This window comes from Corticium candelabrum, chromosome 10, assembly GCF_963422355.1.
Source record: "Corticium candelabrum chromosome 10, ooCorCand1.1, whole genome shotgun sequence".
Taxonomy (NCBI): domain Eukaryota; kingdom Metazoa; phylum Porifera; class Homoscleromorpha; order Homosclerophorida; family Plakinidae; genus Corticium; species Corticium candelabrum.
In genome coordinates, this window is record NC_085094.1 from 4,844,002 (window position 1) to 4,866,139 (window position 22,138).

At 39.9% G+C, this 22,138-nt stretch overlaps 2 protein-coding genes across 2 annotated transcripts; one reads left to right on the plus strand and one right to left on the minus strand.

The window, feature by feature from the left end:
* Positions 1-64: 64 nt before the first annotated feature.
* On the minus strand, positions 65-2,928 carry LOC134186235 (RING finger protein 11-like). Its single transcript, XM_062654148.1, has 4 exons — positions 2,810-2,928; positions 2,592-2,717; positions 2,363-2,514; positions 65-493 (listed from the first exon to the last, which is right to left on the minus strand). Exons 2-4 carry the CDS (start codon positions 2,706-2,708, stop codon positions 313-315), a joined length of 450 nt encoding a protein of 149 aa, XP_062510132.1. The 5' UTR covers positions 2,709-2,717; positions 2,810-2,928; the 3' UTR covers positions 65-312.
* A 1,058-nt stretch (positions 2,929-3,986) lies between these two features.
* LOC134185501 (nuclear pore complex protein Nup155-like) lies at positions 3,987-22,137 on the plus strand. Its single transcript, XM_062653304.1, has 34 exons — positions 3,987-4,131; positions 4,793-4,936; positions 4,991-5,087; positions 6,044-6,114; positions 6,180-6,260; positions 7,273-7,430; positions 7,876-7,975; positions 8,039-8,112; positions 8,632-8,723; positions 9,070-9,167; positions 9,323-9,490; positions 9,651-9,760; positions 10,536-10,694; positions 10,757-10,867; positions 12,012-12,364; positions 12,574-12,631; positions 12,686-12,798; positions 12,854-12,975; positions 13,175-13,308; positions 13,373-13,432; positions 13,833-13,964; positions 14,440-14,517; positions 14,582-14,642; positions 14,695-14,830; positions 15,738-15,990; positions 16,466-16,516; positions 16,791-16,918; positions 19,178-19,310; positions 19,945-20,064; positions 20,128-20,248; positions 20,309-20,419; positions 20,480-20,616; positions 20,672-20,778; positions 21,893-22,137. Exons 1-34 carry the CDS (start codon positions 3,996-3,998, stop codon positions 22,038-22,040), a joined length of 4,155 nt encoding a protein of 1,384 aa, XP_062509288.1. The 5' UTR covers positions 3,987-3,995; the 3' UTR covers positions 22,041-22,137.
* Position 22,138: the final 1 nt, after the last annotated feature.

A 22,138-nucleotide genomic window follows, 5' to 3' on the forward strand; every position in this document is an offset into this window, starting at 1 on the left:
TGGCTTGTGACAAAAACCTCTAGGGCATGGGGTGACATCTCAACGTCGAATGTCTTTTGCAAGGTTGTAGTATACCAAATATATTTGTAAGACCATTTGACATACATGTCCCAAGAAAGGACATAATACAGTGATAAGTAAATCGCCTTCAAATGCTATCATAAATACAGTGTAAAGGATTATAAATACATTCTATCTACACTTTACAGTCACAAGATATAACGTATCTACAATAGCTAGGTGAAACTTTGTTGTTGTTGTTGTTGTTGTTGTTGTTGCTGTTGTCATAGATCGGCACTACTAACACCTGCTCTATGAGACAGGGTTGCTGGAGAGTGATTGTAGCATCTGGATGTCTACATCTTCCATACAAGTGGGGCATGTGAAGGAACGGATGAGCCAATCATCGACACAGTCTCGGTGGTAAATGTGCATGCACGGCATCAGACGTATCTGATCTCCAATAGCAAAATCCATCATACAGATTGGACACCTGTAATGCAAGACATGTCAGGGAGTGTTCAGAATTTGAGAACAATCAGCACACAACAGAGGTGATACGAATTGATCAGGTATATTAGTGGTGTGCCTACTTTATTAATTAAAAGAGCGAGTGTTTTGGTATGCACAACAAGAGTAAGTCACCTTTAGCCTTCAAAGAACACTGTGTTCTTAGACTGACATTAACTTTGGCAATGGACAGACTACATCGTCTACAATTCCTGTACATACTAACTAGGAGCAAAACATGCATGCCAATAGTTTTGATACATCATCACGTTTCATTCCTTTATACAGCAGGTGCAAGAGCCACAGTTCTAGCAAATGGTCTGGTCCAGTATTACCAACAATTCAATCCTCTAACTGCTCTTACATGTGTGCACAGCCATGCCTTCCTTGCTGTTTGTATTGTGTCATGAAAATTTGGCAATTTCCTGCTCTCTCACTATTTCTTGAGGTACAAAGGTAACGGTTCTCATCTACAGCAGATCCTAGCATAAGTATTCAAATTTTCTAGCCCACTGTGGCAATCTCTGACGACCAGACCAAGCCATACGTTTCAGGATAAAAGACACCAGCTTATAATAATTTGAGATAACACTATTACAGGAGTGTTCCTATGTTGATTGCAGGAAGTACTGTAAATCAACAAAGTTTCGTAAGGATCTCAGATTTACGAAAGTTAAATGCTTACTACTTTTTGTCGGTCTGGATTGACACTTCGCATAGAGAACATGTACACTAATAATCATCACGTGTCACATGTGCAAGACTTCTACCTATGTATGAGGCAGGACACATGCCTAGGCAATAGCAGATATTTAGGCGTGGTGCTGTTTTGGTGCTGTTTTGACATGCCCGCATGTGTGGACACCTGTGAGATATGGTTAGGACTACTGTACACAAGGTTTCTGTTTAATTTTGTTGATTTACAGTAGTGAAATCTGACCCAATACTTGAAACAAAAACATATACCTACAACCTCCTACAAAGAAAGTTACTTTGTTTAATTAATCCACCACAACCTAAGTACTAATACACTGATAAGCCTCCCATGTTAATTAAACAGTCTAGAGAACACAAGAGCTTCCTATTGAACTTGTTCAACACTTGCTTTTTAGCTGAGGAGGAAGTGAAAGGCTTAATCAAATAGTAGTGATTCTAAGCAGGGAAGTTGCTTATTGTTTCCCAATATTGCACCTTCCCATGCAATGACAAACACATGCTTCACCTGATTCTCCCAGCTACTAACAGTGATTTGCCACAACACTTTGACAAAAGCTAATCAAAGATAACAATGACATAGCAGTCTGCCTATTTATGTGGTAGACTACTGGTACATTTCTAAACCCAACACTTCCCCACACCCCAAATGACCACTGCTACACATACCTACAGGCACCTTGCAATAATTCACCAGACTTCTCCCATCTACCCAGTCACATCATACTTTCACTTTGCTCAATATTTTCTAACCTTTTGTTTCAGAGATAGTTGAACAAAAACCACGAGGAAGGAAACCACAAGTACTGCCTCCCTAATTCATCAATCATCACTGCGCTTCATTTGCAACAATCAATCACATGAACCAAGCCACGTGAAAGCTGACAACAAATTGTGTCAAAAACATGGAAGTGTTGCTAGAGCTTCCAAATTTTTTGGCAGCCGTGTCTATGGGACCTTCGCACTTCCCGTTTTCGTATCGCGTTATCCCAAATAATTTCGTATCCTTCACACTCAAATAAATGGCACTTGCCTTCCAACGTCCATCACGCAGACAGTTACCACCTCACCTCACACCACAGCCACACGGCGGTCACAACAATCAGACAACAACACACCAGACTCACTGGTTACTCACTCTCTGCGCTTTGTTTCCTTCGACACGTCATACGCCGTCGTCGGCAGATGCTGCAGCAAAGCGAAACGCTGAATCTTCTGAACGTATTCGATCCTCGCTTCCTCACTCAGAGCGACGTGGTGACGAGGAGAGCCAGATGACGGAGACGAAACCTAGACGCCAAACAAGCATACCAACAAATACAAAAGTCAAAACAAAGACAATAATGCTGAATGAGCGAATGGCCAACCTCGTAAGGGGGTGGAGGCCCTAGCAGGGTTTGTCTCGATGTTGAGTCGCCTTCTGATACTCTGTACGGGTAGATCTCATCGGTACTCTGGCGTCGAACGCAATTGCAGTTGCCCATCGTGTCTCGCTGAAACGAGAAAGGCTATTGTCATATCTGATGACTGTGGTGTGACTGTCAACGTCGTTCGACGTGCGTAGTTACGTGTTCACGTGACTCACTGGGTAGAAGGCGAAGCTGAAGAGAGGAAAGTTCTCAAAAGAGGGTGAATTGGTACGGTGGCAGCACTGTGATCAGGTAAAGGAAAACTGATGGATCCGATCTCAAACAGTCCTTTTGAGGAGAAAGGATGACGTCATAGTTCGACGTGACGCATCATTGCCTACCGGATATAGACAGATGACGTTTAGGCATTTATTTCTAGGTAATTATAAGTGTATTTCCTGAGGAAGTCGACAGGGAGACAACGTACAAGAAGATACACAAAGCTGGTACATGTATGCACACAAAGCAGCAAAAAGTAAACAAACAATTGCAAGTGTGGATGGTTGACTAGTATTGATAGTGCCGTATAGCTCTACCGTACGTACAGCACACTAACCCTAACTCACACACTGGTTTGTGTGCTACCAGCTTTGCATCTTCTTAGCAAACTAACTGAACCATCTACACTTGTTTGTGCTGCTTTGTGTTGCCATTCTACTAAAATATTATTACACCCCTAATCTTGTTCAATCACTTTTGCATGGAGAACGCTAGATCAATCACAATGAATTAGTTTAGCGTAGACTACGCATGGATTGTAATAACAGAATGAGTAGGCTGTTTGTCTTCAGTACCTATGACGCGTAATTACATAGAGCAACACGTACACGCGCAAACTAATTTTTAGGTCACATTTTACTTACTATTTATAGCACTAGATTTACGTAAGTCTATTTTAGTGAGCGCGTAGTGTGCAAAACCCAATCTCTAATAATTAATTTGTTACGTACACGTGTACTCTCCTCAACGAGGACATGCCTAGGGGTACGGTCCAAGGCTTCTACTACAGTATACGTAAATACAGCTCTGGGTGCGGTCACACAAAAATTCAGATTCGGAAACAGTGGGTGGCCGACTTAGTTACTGTTTCCGGTCCGTGTACAGAAAATCTTTAAAGGCATTGCGTTGTAACTCTAGCAAGTAGGCTATCTATACGCCATGGCCTTTCTAGATTCACTCTGATTAAGATTTAAACGTCAAACGCCAATGAATCACTAGATGTGGTAATGCTAACGACTTTTCTAGCATACATACAAACTTCTATGGCGCATACGTACTTTATGAAAGCTGGAAACGCGAGGCCATAGCGTGCGCGACAGATTGTCGCGTGCGTTAGTTATCTAGGTTCTGGCGGTTGTCTCGATGGAAACAAATCGTCCTCGCTTCACTGCACCCACCCCGGAGTCTCTATCGAACGCTTGCAAACATGTAGACTTTCAACTCGGCAATGACATGCAGTATCCGGACCTCACAGCTCAACTGGGCGTCCAATCAGACAGTAAGTGTGAGGCGACGAGAAGAGAGAGAGAGGAAGGACGTAGACAAAGACTCAGTCTATTTTAATGTGTTTCCTCGGTCGAGATGAACGTTACTCAGAGAAACAGATGTGTTGACATGCAGGCAGACAGACGAAATTGATAGAAAGACGCAGTTGGCACTGACCGAGAGTTAATAGACTGGAAATACTGTACAGTACCTACATGTAGAGTAGAAACTGGAAAAATGAAAGATGATAAACCAAACAAGAAGGCAGACGGACAGACTTTTTTACTAAGAATATCATATATAATATTTTCTTAACAATACGTTTTCCTTCTGATTACTGTACATGTGTGTCTTGGCATCATATGTTTGTCATCTTCTGTCAAATATTAGTTCTGACTCTAGCTATGACTTTATGATAGTCAGACAGACATCTGACAGATTGATGAGAAGTCAGGCTGATGAGAAATTATATATAAAAGACATACACATAGACAGACAGATAACAAATAAAGCAGAGACACTGACAGATAGATCGACAAGTAGGCAGACTGATAGACAGACAGATAGACAGACAAGACCAAAAAGACAGATAATTTTTTACAATTTTAGAATTAGCAATATATTAATCAGGAACATGTTTTATATAATGGAATCATAACATGCATATGTGGTAGGCGCTGTCACTCTTAGTGGTTTACGAGACTTTGATTATCCTTCATTTTCAACTCAACCCAGTCTTCAGAGTCTCAAATCTTTACAACACGTTGGTGATATCAAAAAGACTCCTCTTCCTCATGAACTGCTTGAACAGTTTAAACGTATGTTCTCATGGATATTACAGAAGAGCAGTCGTGTTGATTGTTGTTTTGCAGATATGCAGTGTAGCTGCTATATGGGTCTGTTTCCAAAGATTGGTAGAGCATGGTTGACTATTGACAGCGATGTTTTTATATGGAACTATGAGGATGGGTAAGTGATGACACCACAATCACGCCCATTCATAATGATATTAATGCTATTTTGTTTTTGGCCACTCCTTCTTTTGTAAACCTCTTAGACCTACATGATCATAGGTAGCTATATATAATATATAGATGGTGTGTGATGTTACATCACCATTATCATCATCATCATCATCATCATCATCATGATCATCATCTTTATCATCCTGTAGTCTTTACTGAGTTACATATTGAATAACATCAGTTTATCAGTCTGTCCCGTCACCAGTTGCCATGAAGTGATACTAACACATTTCTGATAATATCTTAGAAGTGATACTGGAGAATACACTTACACCACACACAAGGTAGTTTAATACTATTACTATCCACCCATAATCAACACAACAAAATGCCATTTATGATTACCCACAGAGTTTAGCAGGTTTGTTACTTTCAAGCTAATTGGAATTTGACACTAGTGAATTAGCATAGGACATCCTACGTATTTTGGTGGGGCCGAGAAGTGCCATTCTTACATAGAGTTATTAGACTACGTAAAAGTAAATATATGTAGGAGTGGCAGTCTAGCTGTTGAGTACCATATATTTTTATTAAACGCTGCCCTTGTTTAAACCCAGTAGCTGAAAGTACAGATAAATATAAATGCCATCCTTGAATTAACGCTGCATTTCAATACATTTCGAACTATCTAGCTCAAAATTTAAAGGAAAAATCTTACGACTTCTTCAAAGGCATACATACGTAAGGCAAACGTTTTCTTTAGACTTAGTCACTACCCGGATACTGTTTCATTGCATGACGTCTCAAAGTGTGAAATGCTTACCAGTATGTAAACCTACAGCATGTACAGTACACATTCCTAAAGCACAGACAGAGAACCTTTAACAAATAAATGCCACGGCATTTAATTGAAGAAATACGTTATTACCAGTGCTTATTGTGATGTTGTTGCGAGTTTAGGAGTGATCTTGCATATTTTGATGGAATGAACGAAGCTATACTTTGTGTTGGTCTTGTCGCACCCAAGCCTGGTGAGTGTGTATATACTGGCCATTGTTGATGACGTCGACGTTTGAGTGGCGTGCTCTTGCAACAGGCATATTCCAAAGTCATATCAAGTATCTTTTGTGTTTGGCAACTGCAGTGGAGATTGTATTGCTTGGTGTCAGCTTTTCTGGTGTGTATGTTGTTGGCATGTGACTTGTTGCACATCTCACGTTTAATTAACTTGTTGTATGGTCTACCCTAATTATTTGTTTTTCAATCTGGTATAGCTAATAATAGTTATATCAGTGTGTATGACAGTGTATTGATTGCTTTGTCTCTTGTATCTCTGTGCTCTCTTGTATTCTCGTATTTGGCTGTTCGGCATCTACATATCAGTTACACGTTTGATCACTTTGTTGTTTAACCGGCCGTTTAAGTTTATTATTGGTTGAAGTTTCCAGGCACTATCTCTTTCTTTTATTGGGTAACTACAACTATTGTAGAGTGACTGCTGATATTGGATTTACACTGAAGGGTTTGACCTTGACAGCACAGTACAGCTCAGTAACAGTTGCAGATGTTACGGACCCAATCTGAGACCAAGCCAGACAGGGCTGTCCAGGTCCTGTAAGCCAACTAGCTTGTTTTGTAGTCTTTTCAATGATTGGTGTAAAGCATGAGTGGGCTAGACTAGAGGCTGGCGTATTGACGAAGCACATGCAACTGACTGTAGTAGTTGTGATGGATGATGAGGCAATGAGGCTTGTCTCACTTTGGTAGATGAAGAGATTAAAGCCAAGTTGGAGGGATGCTGTTTTAGCAAGCAAGAAGGTGGAAGCTAGCATCTTAAATTAAAGGGTGGTGCAGGCTATGATAAGAGCCTTTTGATTAGTTTGGGGAGAACGTAGAAACAAGACTTCTTTGCCTATGCCCTAGAAGAGAGAACACTGTGTATGCATGTGTACATGCATGCAAGCGTGTGTGTCCATTTGTGTGTGTTTGTGTTGTGTTGTGTGTGTGTGTGTGTGTGTGTGTGTGTGTGTGTGTGTGTGTGTGTGTGTGTGTGTGTGTGTGTGTGTGTGTCCATTTATATGCATGTGTGTGCATGTGTTTGTTTGTCTGTGTGTTTCTGTTTATTTGTGTGAATGTTTGTGTATATATTTTTGTGTACTGTACTTCTACAGCTAAGTTACTTGCTTTAGGTTCAGGTATGAATGTCATTGGTGAGATGCACCTTCAACCAGATCCTTTATACACTTTTCAGTCAGATGGAGTTCACATTAAATTAATTGAATCTACAGAAAGTGGACGAATATTTCTGGCTGGAGGTGATGGTTGTCTCTATGAGATATACTACCAGGCAAGACGAAGTTGAATATTACGCAATGATGCTTGCTGTTGTTGTTTATTGCTGGTATCTGGCTTATTTTATGTGTAATGTATGTTGTTTATAATATTCTGTAAATTGCTTGTTGCTAGTTTAGCCAACGTCTTCTCACATGTTTATCTGTTTGTCCATGTTTGTGTGTCTATTGCTTGTTTGTCAGTCTGTTTGCTTGTCATATAGATATAATCATGTTTACAACAGGCTGACATGTTTGTATAGTTTTTTATAGAGTGATAGGTTATGTTTTTGTTTGTCAGTGGTTTGTATGTTTCTCTGTTAGTTTTACTCTCTGTTTGTCTGTCTATCTGTTCTTGCCTCGATAAGTTTCTTTGATGTTTTTCTGTCTGTTTGTTTCTTCTTTTGTATCGGGTCACTTTCTATATCATTATCTGTATGCCGCTTGTGCTTGATATTCTAGGCTCATGAGAGCTGGTTCTCTTCACGATGTAAGCTGATTAATCATTCAACTAGCAAACTCTCTTTTTTGTTGCCATCGTTTCTTTCATTTGGTGATGAGGGTATGTGAGCCGTGAAGCAATAAATGGATTGGGTGCTATTATTATGTGTTTGTGTCATTGCAGATTCTTTAGTTGAAATAACAATTGATGGATCAAGAAACATTTTGTACACACGGTCAACATCTGGAATCATTCAGGTTGTGTGCATGCTAGAATGGATATTTGTTAAGACAATTTTGGTTGTCATTGTTATATATTGTCAGTCTGTCTGATTACTTGAGCATTGTAGTGTACTGCTCACTGAAACGGTCATATCAAGAATGTACCAAACGATTATTGTCAATTGATTGCATTAATCAAAAATCACACTTGCAGTTGGATGCTTTTTCATGTAGTGTAAAACAACTGTGTCAAGAGGGCACTGTGTGTGTGTGTGTGTGTGTGTGTGTGTGTGTGTGTGTGTGTGTGTGTGTCTGTCTGTCTGTCTGTCTGTCTGTCTGTGTGTCAGTCTGTCTGTCTGTCTGTGTGTCAGTCAGTCTGTCTGTCTGTCTGTCTGTCTGTGTGTCAATTTATGTATAAATCCATTTGTGCTTGGATACATGGTATACAAGTGCGCTTAGAGAGATGACTAGCAACAGATAAGACATACTGACACAGTGATTTCTATGTTGTGTGATTGCATTCTTTCATTAGCTAACCTTTCTTTATTTCTCTAGGTATTTGATTTAGGCTTTCATGGACAAGATTTGAAAAAAGTGACATTAATTAGGCAAGAGGACATTGCAAGAAAGGCTGCAGTGGCAGCAAGGTAACATTTCCTAGAAGACTCGGTTGAAGTCATTGAGGGGGCATACTCGAATACTGTCTGCACGCTTACTAGTTTTTGTGGGTAGTGATGTTGAAGAGAATCTTTAGTGTAGTGTTGTGTCGTCATTACATGTTTTTTTGCTGTTAAGTATTGTTGTGTCTTCGGTGTGTTGTTGCTGTAGATGTTTGTAATAGAGCTTCAGGTTATATAAATTGTAACTGCTGGTTGTGCTGTGTGTGTGTGTGTGTGTGTGTGTGTGTGTGTGTGTGTGTGTGTGTGTGTGTGTGTGTGTGTGTGTGTGTGTGTGTATGTGTGTGTGTGTTGTGTAATGGGGATTTTTGTAAAGGACAATGGATGAGACATTATTCAAGCCTATTATTCACATCAGCGCGGTTACTACGAGTGATTCTCCCTTTCTGCACTTAGTTGCTGTTTCACAAGCAGGTCAGACACGACATGGATGCTTGTGCATGCTCGCGCGCACACACACACACACACACACACACACACACACACACACACACACACACACACACACCACACACACACCACACACACAGTGAACACAGCGATACTCTGTTGATTGATATGATTTATAGGTGTGCGTTTATACTTCACAACTTGTGCTCTCCAGCCTGGTGCTGCTGTCAACCCAACTGCCAGACCAGTGCACATTGCTCTTGTCCACTGTCGGATGCCACCCGGATACTCTCCATCTACAGCAACTAACAAGCCTACCAACATCCATGCTGCATTCTACAAGCAAGGTACTCTTTAACCTCTAAGTTAATTACACCTATTTGTAGGGAGATTTTAACCATTTTAGGACCATTTGTTGAGATTTGTGACGTTACCATAACTATGTTTATTATTTACTTTGTTAGTCATATTTGCTATTGTGGGCTTACGCTATGCTGTCTTTGCCAGGAACACTCTTGCTAGCTTCAGCTCAAACTGAAGACGTGGACAGTCTTTGGTGGATCCATTCTGACACATTTCCAGTTGTTCCTAATCAGAATATCCTTCATGAGTCACAGGTGTAGTACATGCATGGCAAATGTGTGATTCTTAATTTGAATGGGATACTTTACCTGCTTCATCTCTATAATTATTTGTCCAATATGCGCTTATAATGGTTTTGCAATTTTTTGTGTTTTTCAACAACCAGTAACAATGGCATAATCAGAATCCTAGTTACCACTTATGTAGCATGGTGAACCATAATGTTTTCAGAGGTGTGTGTGTGTGTGTGTGTGTGTGTGTGTGTGTGTGTGTGTGTGTGTGTGTGTGTGTGTGTGTGTGAGGGGTCACTGTGTGTGAGGGGGTCACTGTGTGTGTGTGTGTGTGTGTGTGTGTGTGTGTGTGTGTGTGTGTGTGTGTGTGTGTGTGTGTGTGTCACTGTGTGTGTAAACATGATATTTCTTGAACAGCTTAACACATCAATATAAAATTTTCATAATAGTCTGAAATCTTGCCAAAATCTGGGACAAGCTTGAAAAAATGGGCACTTATGGTCATTATCACATATTTAAACTGATGCCCCAGGATCCAACCCAGAAGAGCACATTTTATAGTTGGCACTCTGGTTGTGTGATTCCATTGTAGATAGATTCTAGTTATGACATTTAATTGGTGGAGCATGACGTATGAAGTTAAGGGCTGTCTAATTTTGTCAACATTTTACAAAAACTTTTTGTTTGGGAGGTGGATGATAAATTTATTGATGTATTAGGTTAAGTAAAATGAACAATGTTTTGTTAGATTAGAAATTAGATGAAATGTTGTCATGTGTAATGTGTCTTCTTTGTGAAGATGTCTCTTAATTTGGGTGGACGGACGATGGCTATTGCTGAGATTCCCACTCATCCAAGGCATGTCAGTCTAATGGCACCAGTAGGAAGAGCTGCTGTGCCTGTTATTACATCTCAGCATGTCATGCCACATCGACAAGTTGTTCTTCTGAGCACTCAGGTATTGAATATTGTAGATATTTTGCTTTAATGGATGGACTTGAATTTTACTGTGTTGGATAGGGCACTTGTTTGTGTACTCAAATGAGGCCTGTTGAGCAGCTCAGGCAGATTCTCAATGCTGCTCGTGGAGCTGACTCGGATGTAGTGCAAGGTTTTTTCCAGTTGCACAAGGTTGGTAGTATTCTCAAGTTGTGGTAATCAGTACAACTGATCGGTGGTTGTTGATGTTTGAAATTTTTATTATACTAGGGTTCGTTCAAAATTATCAACGTTTTCACGAGCGTACAAAGTGCACACTTTTCTAATACTCCCATCCCTTCCCCAAAGTGTATAGTACATAATGTTGACACACAAACTATGCATTGAAAGAACGTTATTTAGTAATAGTCAGTCGGGAATTTTTTTATTTCCCACACCTTTTTTATTTAAAATGCATACATTAAATGCATTACATGGTGACCATCAATCATTTACAATGCACGAACAATGAATCACTCGATGTATGGTACACACTCATTGTCACAGACACCAATCTGGAATCTGAGTCCAGCAGTCCTGAGGAGATCAGTAACGTCTGCAACCAGATGATCCATGCCAGTGGCTGTACCGCCAGATCCACGTGTAGGTGCCTGGGGAGGACACGTACACTGCTCCGATGCCTTCTGCATCAGCAGTACATCGTTTACACTTTAGGCTGGAACTTGCTAACAAATTCTCAATGCCATAGCAGCATCCAAGGTAAAAATACGTGCCGTCTACCAAACTTTAATGCAATCCAGCATCGCCTTTTGGCACTGCATCATAGCAAATTGCTGGATCTGATGCTGCTTGCGCAGTCATCAGACATTGTACATCCCATGCAAAGAATGTCTTAAATTTCAGCAGAGACGACTTTTCAACCCACAGAATCCTAGAATTAACAATGGAACAAATGCCATCCAAAACCACGATAGAACATCAGGCATGGCACGTGTGTTGTCTATACTGTGCAATACTAGCCTTGTGTCCTTGTGCACTGTGCATGAGAGGTATAAGTAATAGATGTACATGCATGCAACATGTTTGAACACACATGCCACCAAAAAAATTCAAAAAATTCAAGGCAACTTCCAAAAGATGGTCAGCCAGGTTACCCAAAACAATGATTTTTCTGTGTTGCTTTATTAGTATTCTTGCATTGACTTTCTATAAACATAAATCCATAGCAGTTAGCATGAGGTAGTAATGATTTCAATGTTATTCTTTTAACGATGCTGTATGTGTTCATGAACTAAACTAGCAGTATTGTCTCTGAATTTTGTCTTGTTTTTCCCAGCCTGATCAAGCATGTGCAATGTGCCTTGTTCTTGCAACATCGACAGCTCCAGCTGATCAGCAAATCGCCCAATGGGCAACATTAGCTTTCTTTCGCTATGGTGGAGAGCCTCGTCTTCTTTTCACACCTCCTACTACTGTTGGTCCAGCAGGAATACAGCAGCAGCAGCAACAACAACTGCAACAGCAGCAGCAACAATTTTCCAACGTTCTACAACAAACAGATCAAACGCTTAGTGTAAATCAGCTGCAATCTCCATCTCATGGTGCATTGGGTCGTGCTGTCAGTCGCCCAGACGTTGCGTTTTCTGGAAAGCACAATGGACTGTGCCTTTACTTTGGTCGCTTAGTTGCGTAAGTGGGTGTCTTGTTGGCTGTCTATTTGTGTCTGTTTGTCTGTCTGTTTGTTTTGTTGTTTTTTTGTGCTGGCTTACCTGTCTGTTTTTGTCTCGTGCAATTTGCATTTGACATTTTGTGTGGCATTGTCAACGAATTGAGAACATGCACCATCAACTAGAGAAATCCATTTATTAACTATTTGTTACGTGTGTTTTTACGTTTAGGCCATTGTGGGAAAATACCATTGTGTCCAATCAGAGTGCAAGTAATTTGACTGCAGATGTAAGAATTGCTGTTCTGCGTTTTTTGGTTGTGCACTTATTGTGCTCTTTTTAGCTGACAAGTAGGTTCACACTAGAAGATTTACAGACATTCTCAGACAAGGCGACAGGATTAAGAGCCTTTCTAGAGAGAAATCAGCAATTTGTTACATTTCACGTAGAGCAAGGGTGATTTGGTTCTAGCTTGTAATAGTTTCTTGTTAGGTATTTTGCATCTTTGCAGAGCTGCTGCATCACCAGGAAACTTGCAGAGACGGCTGCTGCAATTTATGTCACCACAGCAACAGACAGGAGGAGACGGAACATTAGAACCAATAGGAGTAGCAATGCAGAGGAAACATCAAGGTTAACTGATGTTTCATTGCCTCTCCATGTTTGTGTTTGTTTGTTTTGTTTATTAATGTTTGTTTGTATGTCCACCTGTTCATCTGTATGTCCATAATTTGTTAGCCGTCTGTTGGCTTGTTTAGTTGTGTCTTGTTTGTCTGTCTATTTGTCTGTTTATCTGTGTTTATCCACGGAGAGAATTTTTACTGTATTGTAGCTGAGACGTTCGCACTTGAGCGAAACTCGTTAGCAAACATCGTTCTGCTGGTACAACGGACAATAGAATCCTTGTCATTGTGGCACGTGATTTGTGAACATAGTTTCACGACGGTTGCAAGCAAACTGCAGCAGGTTTGGACACTCTATTAAGTATTTTAGTATGTCTCTTTTGTTGTCACGTTGTTAGTGTGTTTAGGCTGAGAAAGATTTACTGAGGCGCATCATGTTTAAAGATTTTGTTGTTGGTGGGCAGCAGGTAAGAGCCAGATGGTAGACATAAACTTTGCCAGTACATAAGATTTGTCTCTATGGATCAATCACACAAGTATTGAACTTTTAAGAAACAGTTGAATATGCGAGGATATTAAACAGATTGGAAATGACTAAATAAGCAATAGTTATGTATTTGAGTCCAATCGAAAACATGCAATTATAGTTCACTGTTGTATTGTGAGATGACACCGGGTGACCCTGATAAGCCTTTTGTGTTCTTTCATTTGTACTTGAAGTTAGGGAAAGACAGTGTTTTGTTTTAACTTTAGTTATATGGAGGGGTAAACAGAAGAGGTATTGCTTGGGATGGTATAGTTTTAGGTAGTATGGTGTATGTCTGATTCATTGTTCTTTCTAATTTTTGCAACACGTTTTATTTCTAGTTGTGTGATGCTCTTATACAATGCCTCATGGGACAATACATCAGTGACAGACTTGCTACAGACAACATTAGTAGACGGATGAGAGAGCTGTGCCCAACTCTCTTTAGTCAGGATGATGCGGCACGGACAAAGGTTTGTTTCAATAAGCTTTCTGTGTTGAGCATGTCTCTATTTCTGACTTCAGTTTTGTCTACAAATTGCATCAAAATGAAAATCTACTTTCCGCTCTTTATTGACTCGTGATTGTATTGGCTCATTTCATTAAAATTCTTACGTTACAGTACTACAGTGATCCATGTTGCTGAGATGTTTGTAATTGATGTAAATAATGTTTATGATAGGGCTTAGACATAAACTATGCTTACAGTTAATTCAGACATAACATGTTCTCGTTATCTGCAAAAGTATTGATTGTACAAAACAGGTTGTAGTTAGTACTGTTGATGTGTCTATGCAAAAAGTCGTTATTAAAAATTTTTTAGTAGAGTTCCACTTTAGAAATTGGTCAACAGAGACAAAATGAAAACCAGCAGTCTTCTCATACAACTGTTGCATTCTATTAGAGTAGGAACAGCAAAGTGTGATGAATTCAGGTGCTTCTTTGCAGGCTACTGAAATGCTAGCTCTTGCTAAAGCTACAGAGAATATACATGAGAAGAAACGACTGTTGGAAGAGTCACTACAGGTGAGATGCATACAGTAGTGACAGTGGTTATTGTTTTCATCACTTGATCTTGTGTTTTGTCCAGTTGTTCAGTCAGGTTTCACATCGAATTGATCTCTCTACTGTGTGCAAACAATATGCAGATGGTAATATGTGTAAGACCTATCGTTTTCTTCATTTTTATCTTGTTCTGTTTAGTTGGCTTTTACGTGGGTGTGTTGGATTTGAGTTTATGTGCAGCAGAGAAAAGAGATCCACAGGGGTTAGCTCTTCATCATTATAAATGGAGGCAACCTGCTGATGACATACCTGGTGCAATTGCATTGACTGAAAGGCAAGTCGTTTATTTTAAAGGGTGGTTGAGAACTAGTATGCATGGCATACATTTTAAGCTATACTTGCTACCTTTCTATGATATTATTAATGTTACTAATATATTTATTTATAAGAAGGAAGATGACATGCACAATCTTCTTGTGCAATTATTTTTTAGTATTTTGGTTACACACTTAGACCAGGGTTAGATGTCTATTATGTTTTTATTGTAAATTTCTTTTCACGTTATGCCTGCAGAGCATTAACCAGATCAAGCTGGAATTGGGAACATCTGAACAGTTGCACCAGTGGGTATTTGATATCTGAGCTCCTATTGTTTGACATCTGAGCTTCCATTGCTTGACATCACACTGAGCACATCCTTATGAGTGCTTTTTAAGGAAGTCAGAAATTGCAAATTTTGTTGAAATATGTCAATGTATGCTGTGTAAGCGTGATGTTAGTCTCTTGCACGTTAAGAGGGGCTGTACAAAAGACTAGTGTTATGTCAAAGTCTGAAATTGCATCAATCAACAGAAAACAGTTGACTAAGATATTTTACTAAAACATAAAGTTAATTCATCCCGTTACTGCTACTCGAGCTGCATCAGTCCTTGATGAGGACACAGAGGCAAACAAATGATTTCTAACTGCTGTAGTTTATAGATTGTCTTAATATCTCTTTCACTGAATACACACGATTGTAACTCGTACAGTGATTGAGGAAGGAAGAATTGGTTGATTGTTCAACAAAGTTGGCTTACACATTGACACCTAACGTATACTACAATTTTATAGCCCAGAACACAGGGGACAGACAGACAGAAATACATTTAGTATATTTGTATTTGGACATTGCATTACACTAATATCATTATGTTGTGTGTCTGTATGTGCATTGTCTCATCAAATTATCTTATTACTAGGAATCGTTGCTATTCTTGTGTCATGTCATACTTCCAATCACTTCTTGTTACAAGTCGCCAGGTGCCCTCGATATCTGTACTTCCAAGGTCACAAGGTAGTCAGGCAGTACAACAGGCACCTGCTCCATCTACCCAAGCTGCAGAAACTCTTGAATCTGCTCTCCAACATGCTCTGAAAAGTGGAGATGAATTGTTCCATGTTGCTATCTATGACTGGCATCTTAATGCACAAATTGAGGACAAACTACTGGAAGTGAGTAGAGAATATAGATGGTAGTGCCAGCTGGTTAAGGAAAACTGATTGGAAAGTAGTTTTGTTTCTATTTGTTGGTTTATTTTTGTATTTCTATTTTGAGTCTGTTTGTTTGTCTGTTTGCTTGCTTGTTCCTGGGTATGTGCATGTGTTCACAGTTGCTTCGTTTCTTTCTGACTGTCATGAACAGCACACATAAACTTGGAAACCAGAAATGTAAATTGCAAAATGTCAGTGGGATTGTCCCTTTATGAGAACTATGAGGTTTATACATATTTTATTATATCTTTCATGTTCAAAGAGAAACCGAATCTTTCACTGTGTTGTGATTATGCATGCTTTTTGGGGTCTGTGTGAGCTGTTTGTGCTTCTACAAAGGATTGAACAAGGTGACTTTGATTGTGTTTTCGGTTTGTGTACCAGTGTTTGTGGAATGGAAACAGATATTGTCACCTAACTGTTTTGTTGTCTTTAGGTCCAGTCTCCATTTATAGAAGCTTATCTGAAACAAACAGCTTTGTCTCAGGTCTATTTTTGTTGCATGACTTTTATGGCATTCACATTGCAGCTTCGTGCATAGTTTATTTGATACTGTGAAATCAATTTTCTTACATCCAGTTTTATGTACTTATTGCTCTTAGTTAGACTCATCTGGTTGACTGTTTACCTGTATTGCTCAATGCTTAATATACGCCGTCTTCTTGTCATCTTTCTTGTTTGTTTTCCTGTGCAAGCCATTCATCTGTTTATTGGCTTGTTCCTTGCACATTTTTTATTTTCTGGTGTTGCTTCTATTGCAGTCAATTAGCAGCTTGACAATAATGGATCTTTTATGGAAGTATTACGAAAGAAATCAGGACTTTTTAGCTGCTGCGAGAATTCTCTCCAAATTGTCAGAAAGAGCATCCAGGATGTCTGAGAGTGCAGAGTAAGAACTAGTTTGGTATTACTTGTGTTTCTATATTCTGCTAGTGTATAGTTGTGTAGAGTAAATTTATGATGTAGAAGCTTTATTGTGGATTGTGCAGACTTTCTATTTGATGACCAATAATATTTCACTTTCATTGTGCATCCTTCTTACTAACGGTTGCCTTGAATACTTGCATAATAAAGTATTTTGTAGCACCCTAGCTTCGTCTGCGCCAATCAGTGACCAGTATTTGCTTAGAATAAGTGACATATTTCACTTCTGCTACATATTGACCAGTCAATAAATTGAGCCATATAACTGCCTGGGGCTACTGGCTTATTGACCGGTCACTATGTAGTGGAAGTGGGATATGTCACTTCTAGCCGAATACTTGACACTGATTGGCGCAACGTCTCAGCTGGGTCTGGGTGCTACAAGCTGGTGATAGACCTTCTGGCAAGTGTATAAACGAAATACACCCTGCTGTGCCCAGATCATTAGCACTCGGGCGGAGCGGGGTGTATTTTATTTATACACTCGCCAGCAGTCTATAACCTAGCCTCGAATTTCCAGACCAGAGAGCGCACGAACTCTAGTCTGGACCAAGTCGATACTAAAATGATTTCGGAAGTATTTATCAGTAGTGATGCTAAATGGTGTCTAACAGCGGATGATCGCTTTAACCAGATCAACATATCATTTGTAAATGCCATGAGATCTTACGAACAAAGAAGAGACGTCTGCCGTGTTTGCGGCGATATCTTGATAGACGGCATGAAACGAGGACTCTTTGATTCTTCGGCAGACCGCTAGCTAGTCTAACCGCTTGACTAGCGAGACTACCGCTCGACCAGTTGTCAAAGGTGATGATGGTCTGGCGACGCTGCTGTGCATGTCTTGTCACCGCAAGCTTGGAAATATCGAAGAACTAAAGCTGAAACTAAAACTAAAATGTGTGCGTGCAGAGTCTAATCATTGTTCTGGCATGCAGAGTTCAGTCATTGTTCTGGCGTGCACTTAGCCGCCCACGAGGATTTCACACGCGCGCAATCAGTGCTAGTGCACTTAGCATAACCAATTATTGCTAAGCCAATCAGAATTTACAACCGAGATTTGGGTTGTAGAAGCTGATTGGCTAAGAAGGGCTATTTCCGAAATCATTTTAGTATCGACTTGGTCCAGACTAGAGTTCGCGCTCTCTGGTCTGGAAGTTTGAGGCTATCTATAACCTATACTTATATCTCATTGCTAGGGGAGTTCACATGATAAACCCTTTATCATCTCATCATCCAGGACGACAGACTGATATAGGCTAGCAGTCCTAGGGCTGACATGAGTTATCAACCCATTGTCCTGGATGATCGCTAATTACTATATGATGGAGTGCCAAAGTAACACAAATTGCGATATGCGTGTCAAGTTGTTAACACACCATCAACTGCAAAACACATGCAACTCAACAATTCTTACGTAGAAATTGAACACAAAAGATGCTTCACTACAGGACTTAATCCTTGGAATCACACATTAAAATGGGATATAAATCAGTATTACATGTCACTCAGGTGATATCGAATTTATCAGAGTTTCCACCCTCACAGTCTACTTGATAATTACCGATGCGTCAAATGATAGGTATAGTAGTGAAGACAGTCACGTGATGTACGTACGACCTGCTAGGCAACTGCATAACGCACGACCACATAAATGTCCCGTTTGTTTAATATGGTGGACGTGAATCAAACTGCATAAGTATAGCTATGGCACACAGAGGGTTTGCAATGTAGTGCTTCTTCATTCTCTCAGCTTTGCCTCGGGAATTATCTTCTAACCCTTATGTGTGGATCTGATAAATCCGATATTTCATAGCCATGTGATAACCTATATATATATATATATTATATATTGCATTTTGTAGGTCATACAGGAGAGGCTTGCTTTTAGGATGCATTGAACCTACTGTATGTAGTTTTACTACTAGTTGCCATTTCATTTGTAATATTGTACATCTGTAACAGGCATTCAGTTTCTATGTATGACCAACTTGTTGTTGCAGTTGTTAAGTTAACCCTGAACTGAACCGAATGTTGAATTAAGTATTCGGAGTGCAATGCTACTTGGACATGTTTTATGAAACATTTTGAAGTTGTATTTGCGGTTTGATTGTGCAGTAACTAAAACAAGATAACTTGTCTACTTATGTAATGGCAACATGTTTCTTTGAGCTCTTTGTAATTGCAAACGAGTTAATCAATGACTGTGTTTAACTTGTTACAGGCTACCTGAGCTTCAGCTGCGGCAGCGTGTTGAGTATTTGTCTCGAGCAGTCATGTGTGCTAAAAGTGTTAGTGTGAGGACAAAAACACCCGATCAGGGAGATTTCTTGCATGAACTGGAAGAGAAATTAGAGGTATTGTAGTAGGCCTAGGGATAGTGTGTAGTGTGGGTAGGGTATAATGAATACATCTTTGCCTATTGTAGGGTTGCTACTGGCTAGTGTAATCAGTTAGTACACATGGTTTGTTTGTGACTTTGTGCCATGTTAGCTTGTGTGGCATTGTTTATGTATTACCACTGTTTATGCCTGTAGTCTGACTGTAGGTAACTGGTTGTTTGTCTCTTTGATTGGCGTTTTCTTGTAGTTTAGTTCTATTTTGCTTGCTTTGAATTTTTTCCACTTTCTTTCTTTCTCTATCTTTCCTCCCTTCCCTTTTTTCTTCTTTCGCTCCCTGTCCCCCTTTCTTTCCTCCCTCCCTCCTGCCTGATTCTCCCGTGTGTGTATGTGTGTGCACATGTGTGTGTACGTGTGTGTGTGTGTGTGTACGTGTGTGTGTGTGTGTGTGTGTGTGTGTGTGTGTGTGTGTGTGTCTGTGTGTGTGTGTGTGTCTGTGTGTGTGTGTGTGTGTGTGTGTGTGTGTGTGTGTGTGTGTGTGTGTGTGTGTGTGTGTGTGTGTGTGTGTGTGTGTGTGTGTGTGTGTGTGTGTGTTAGCAAACATTAATTAAGAAGTGTTTAATAATATCACTAGTTATTCATTCTTTCATAGGTGGCAGGCCTTCAGCTTCAGCTGCAGCAAGTACTGGAACAGAAAGCTGCATCAGCAGATTCTGAAGAAGTCACTCATGCTATTTCACTTTTAGACAGTCAGCTCATGGACATCACTAAGGTGTGAATTTAATCAATTGCTTAAGTTTCTTGTTGGCAAGAGATAGCTTTGATTCTTTTTCAGTTGTATGAAGAATTTGCTGACAAGTTTGACTTGTCAGAATGCAAACTGGCAATCGTTCACTGTGCTGGCCATTATGATCCAACTCTTATAGAGTCACTGTGGACAGACATTATTCTTGAAGGTATTTGTATTGATATTTGTTCACACAACTGGTTGGTGTATGTATTGGTTGTTTGCTCAGAATTGAACCATTCCCAGCACAGTGACCCGCCGTCAAGAATGGAAGCAATGCGATCTAAGCTGCTGGAATTTGGTCAAAAATACTCCCAGTCTGAACGTTTCTTTCCGATTCGTAAGCAATCGTTAGCTCAGTGACATCAAAGTTATCTCCAACTTGTTTTGCTGTTTCTAGCTGTTCTTATAAAGCAGCTTGAACAACACAGTTGCCAATTGTCTTGGGAACCATCCTGGCTGTTTAGCACATTCTTGACATTGGGTGTGTCATTAGTACAACTGCATACAGTATATGATACACTTTTCAAGTCGAAGGTATGATGCCTTACTAATGAAAGATTAGATTCTTGCGCTAGCTCCCTCTATTTAGGATCCATGTTGGCAATCATATGGTAAACCTCATCATATTCTCAAGGTGTTGCACTTGTTGCTTAGCTCGTTTGCTAGCAATCCAGCCGTCTTGCACACATTTCAGAGGCAAGTACACTCACTCTGTATAGTAGAGAGGGACATAACAGACAACAGACCAGACAGCAGTAATGTGGCGGTTTCATGACCTCAGACCATTAGCAGCAGGTTTATAGATATGTAAGTTTGTGTGCATTGCATCTATGAATGTGGCCCGATGAGACGTTGACTCAATGTACTTGCATACATTTCTTGTTATCGTTTTCTGTGCTTTTTTATTGTAATCTGTAATGTTTATATCATTGTATCACCTGAATTTTCTAAAAGTATCTTGAATTTTCTAAAAGTATCTCTCCTAACCTGCAAGCGCTTTTGCCAGAAGTTCTATTGACTCGAGGATTGATCTTTGTTATCAGCAAGGTACACTGAAGCACCATGCTTGCTAGATTTAAAGTTTAGTTTTAGTTAAGAGCATTTGTTGAATGTTAGTACATACAGGTGGGCAAAAAGATGGCCACGTCCCAGAATGCCCTGTGGCAATCGCTACATACAGGGCACTAAAATTACCATACTTTGTGATGACCAAGGACCACAGCTGTTTCTTCCAGAGTTAATAAAATGAAAACAGACTCAGCCTACTGTGTTATGGGCATGGTAAACAAAGAAAGGCCAAAGGGAATAATTCATTTTATATAAAAACTATTGTGAGACATGATGATAACATGCTTCCTTTGTAACCTTGAGGTTTTGCTTCTTTCAGTGTTTTCACTGATGCAGATCTCTAGCTACAATCTGCATCAATCAAATTACAGCCAAACAATTCATGTGTACAGTGGCTTTGTTAGCTCTGTTATGACGTGTTGCCGCGTGCTTGGTTTGTGCACTGTTGTGTACGTTTCTTGTGTTTCTAGGGTGTAGGATGTAGTAGCTTTCTGCTGTGATGCCGTTCTATTAGAAATTGTGCAGAGCATCTTCTGTTTTCTTGCCTTTTTGATGTATCCACTGTTCTCGTTCTTTCTTAATAGGTGACTGATAGACAGACTGACAAATTCAATACATAAACAATTAATTGTTGTAGGCCTTGTTTGAAGATATTGGTATATATTGGTATCGTCGATGAAGGCAGGCAGGCCTGTTTGTGTGTATGTCACAAGTGGTTTACCAGTTCAATTCTGCTTTACAGACAATCCTTTTTGACGCGATCTCTTGATTCCATTGCAACTTATCTGGTGGAACTGGAGAGTGTGCCTTCGAATTCTTCTGACCATCAAGTCCAGCAAACACTTCGGGATTTCAAGGCGCTTCAAAGACGGCTTCAACGAGGACTTTAGCGTATTTGTACATTAGGGCGTACATTTCATTGTAACTGCATGACTTGACCAGTAAGCTAAAATGATGCAAACTTCCACATTGATTTAAATTGATCACG

Excerpts from the sequence above, each read along its gene's own strand:
- LOC134186235 (XM_062654148.1), bottom strand. The coding sequence starts at position 2,708 with ATGGGCAACTGCAATTGCGTTCGACGCCAGAGTACCGATGAGATCTAC. Across the intron at positions 2,515-2,591 it reads GGCCTCCACCCCCTTACGAG|GTTTCGTCTCCGTCATCTGG; the intron begins GTTGGCCATTCG and ends TTTGGCGTCTAG. Across the intron at positions 494-2,362 it reads AAGGAAACAAAGCGCAGAGA|GTGTCCAATCTGTATGATGG; the intron begins GTGAGTAACCAG and ends CTTGCATTACAG.
- LOC134185501 (XM_062653304.1), top strand. The coding sequence starts at position 3,996 with ATGGAAACAAATCGTCCTCGCTTCACTGCACCCACCCCGGAGTCTCTA. Across the intron at positions 10,868-12,011 it reads GTTTTTTCCAGTTGCACAAG|CCTGATCAAGCATGTGCAAT; the intron begins GTTGGTAGTATT and ends TGTTTTTCCCAG. Across the intron at positions 20,249-20,308 it reads GACAGACATTATTCTTGAAG|AATTGAACCATTCCCAGCAC; the intron begins GTATTTGTATTG and ends TTGTTTGCTCAG.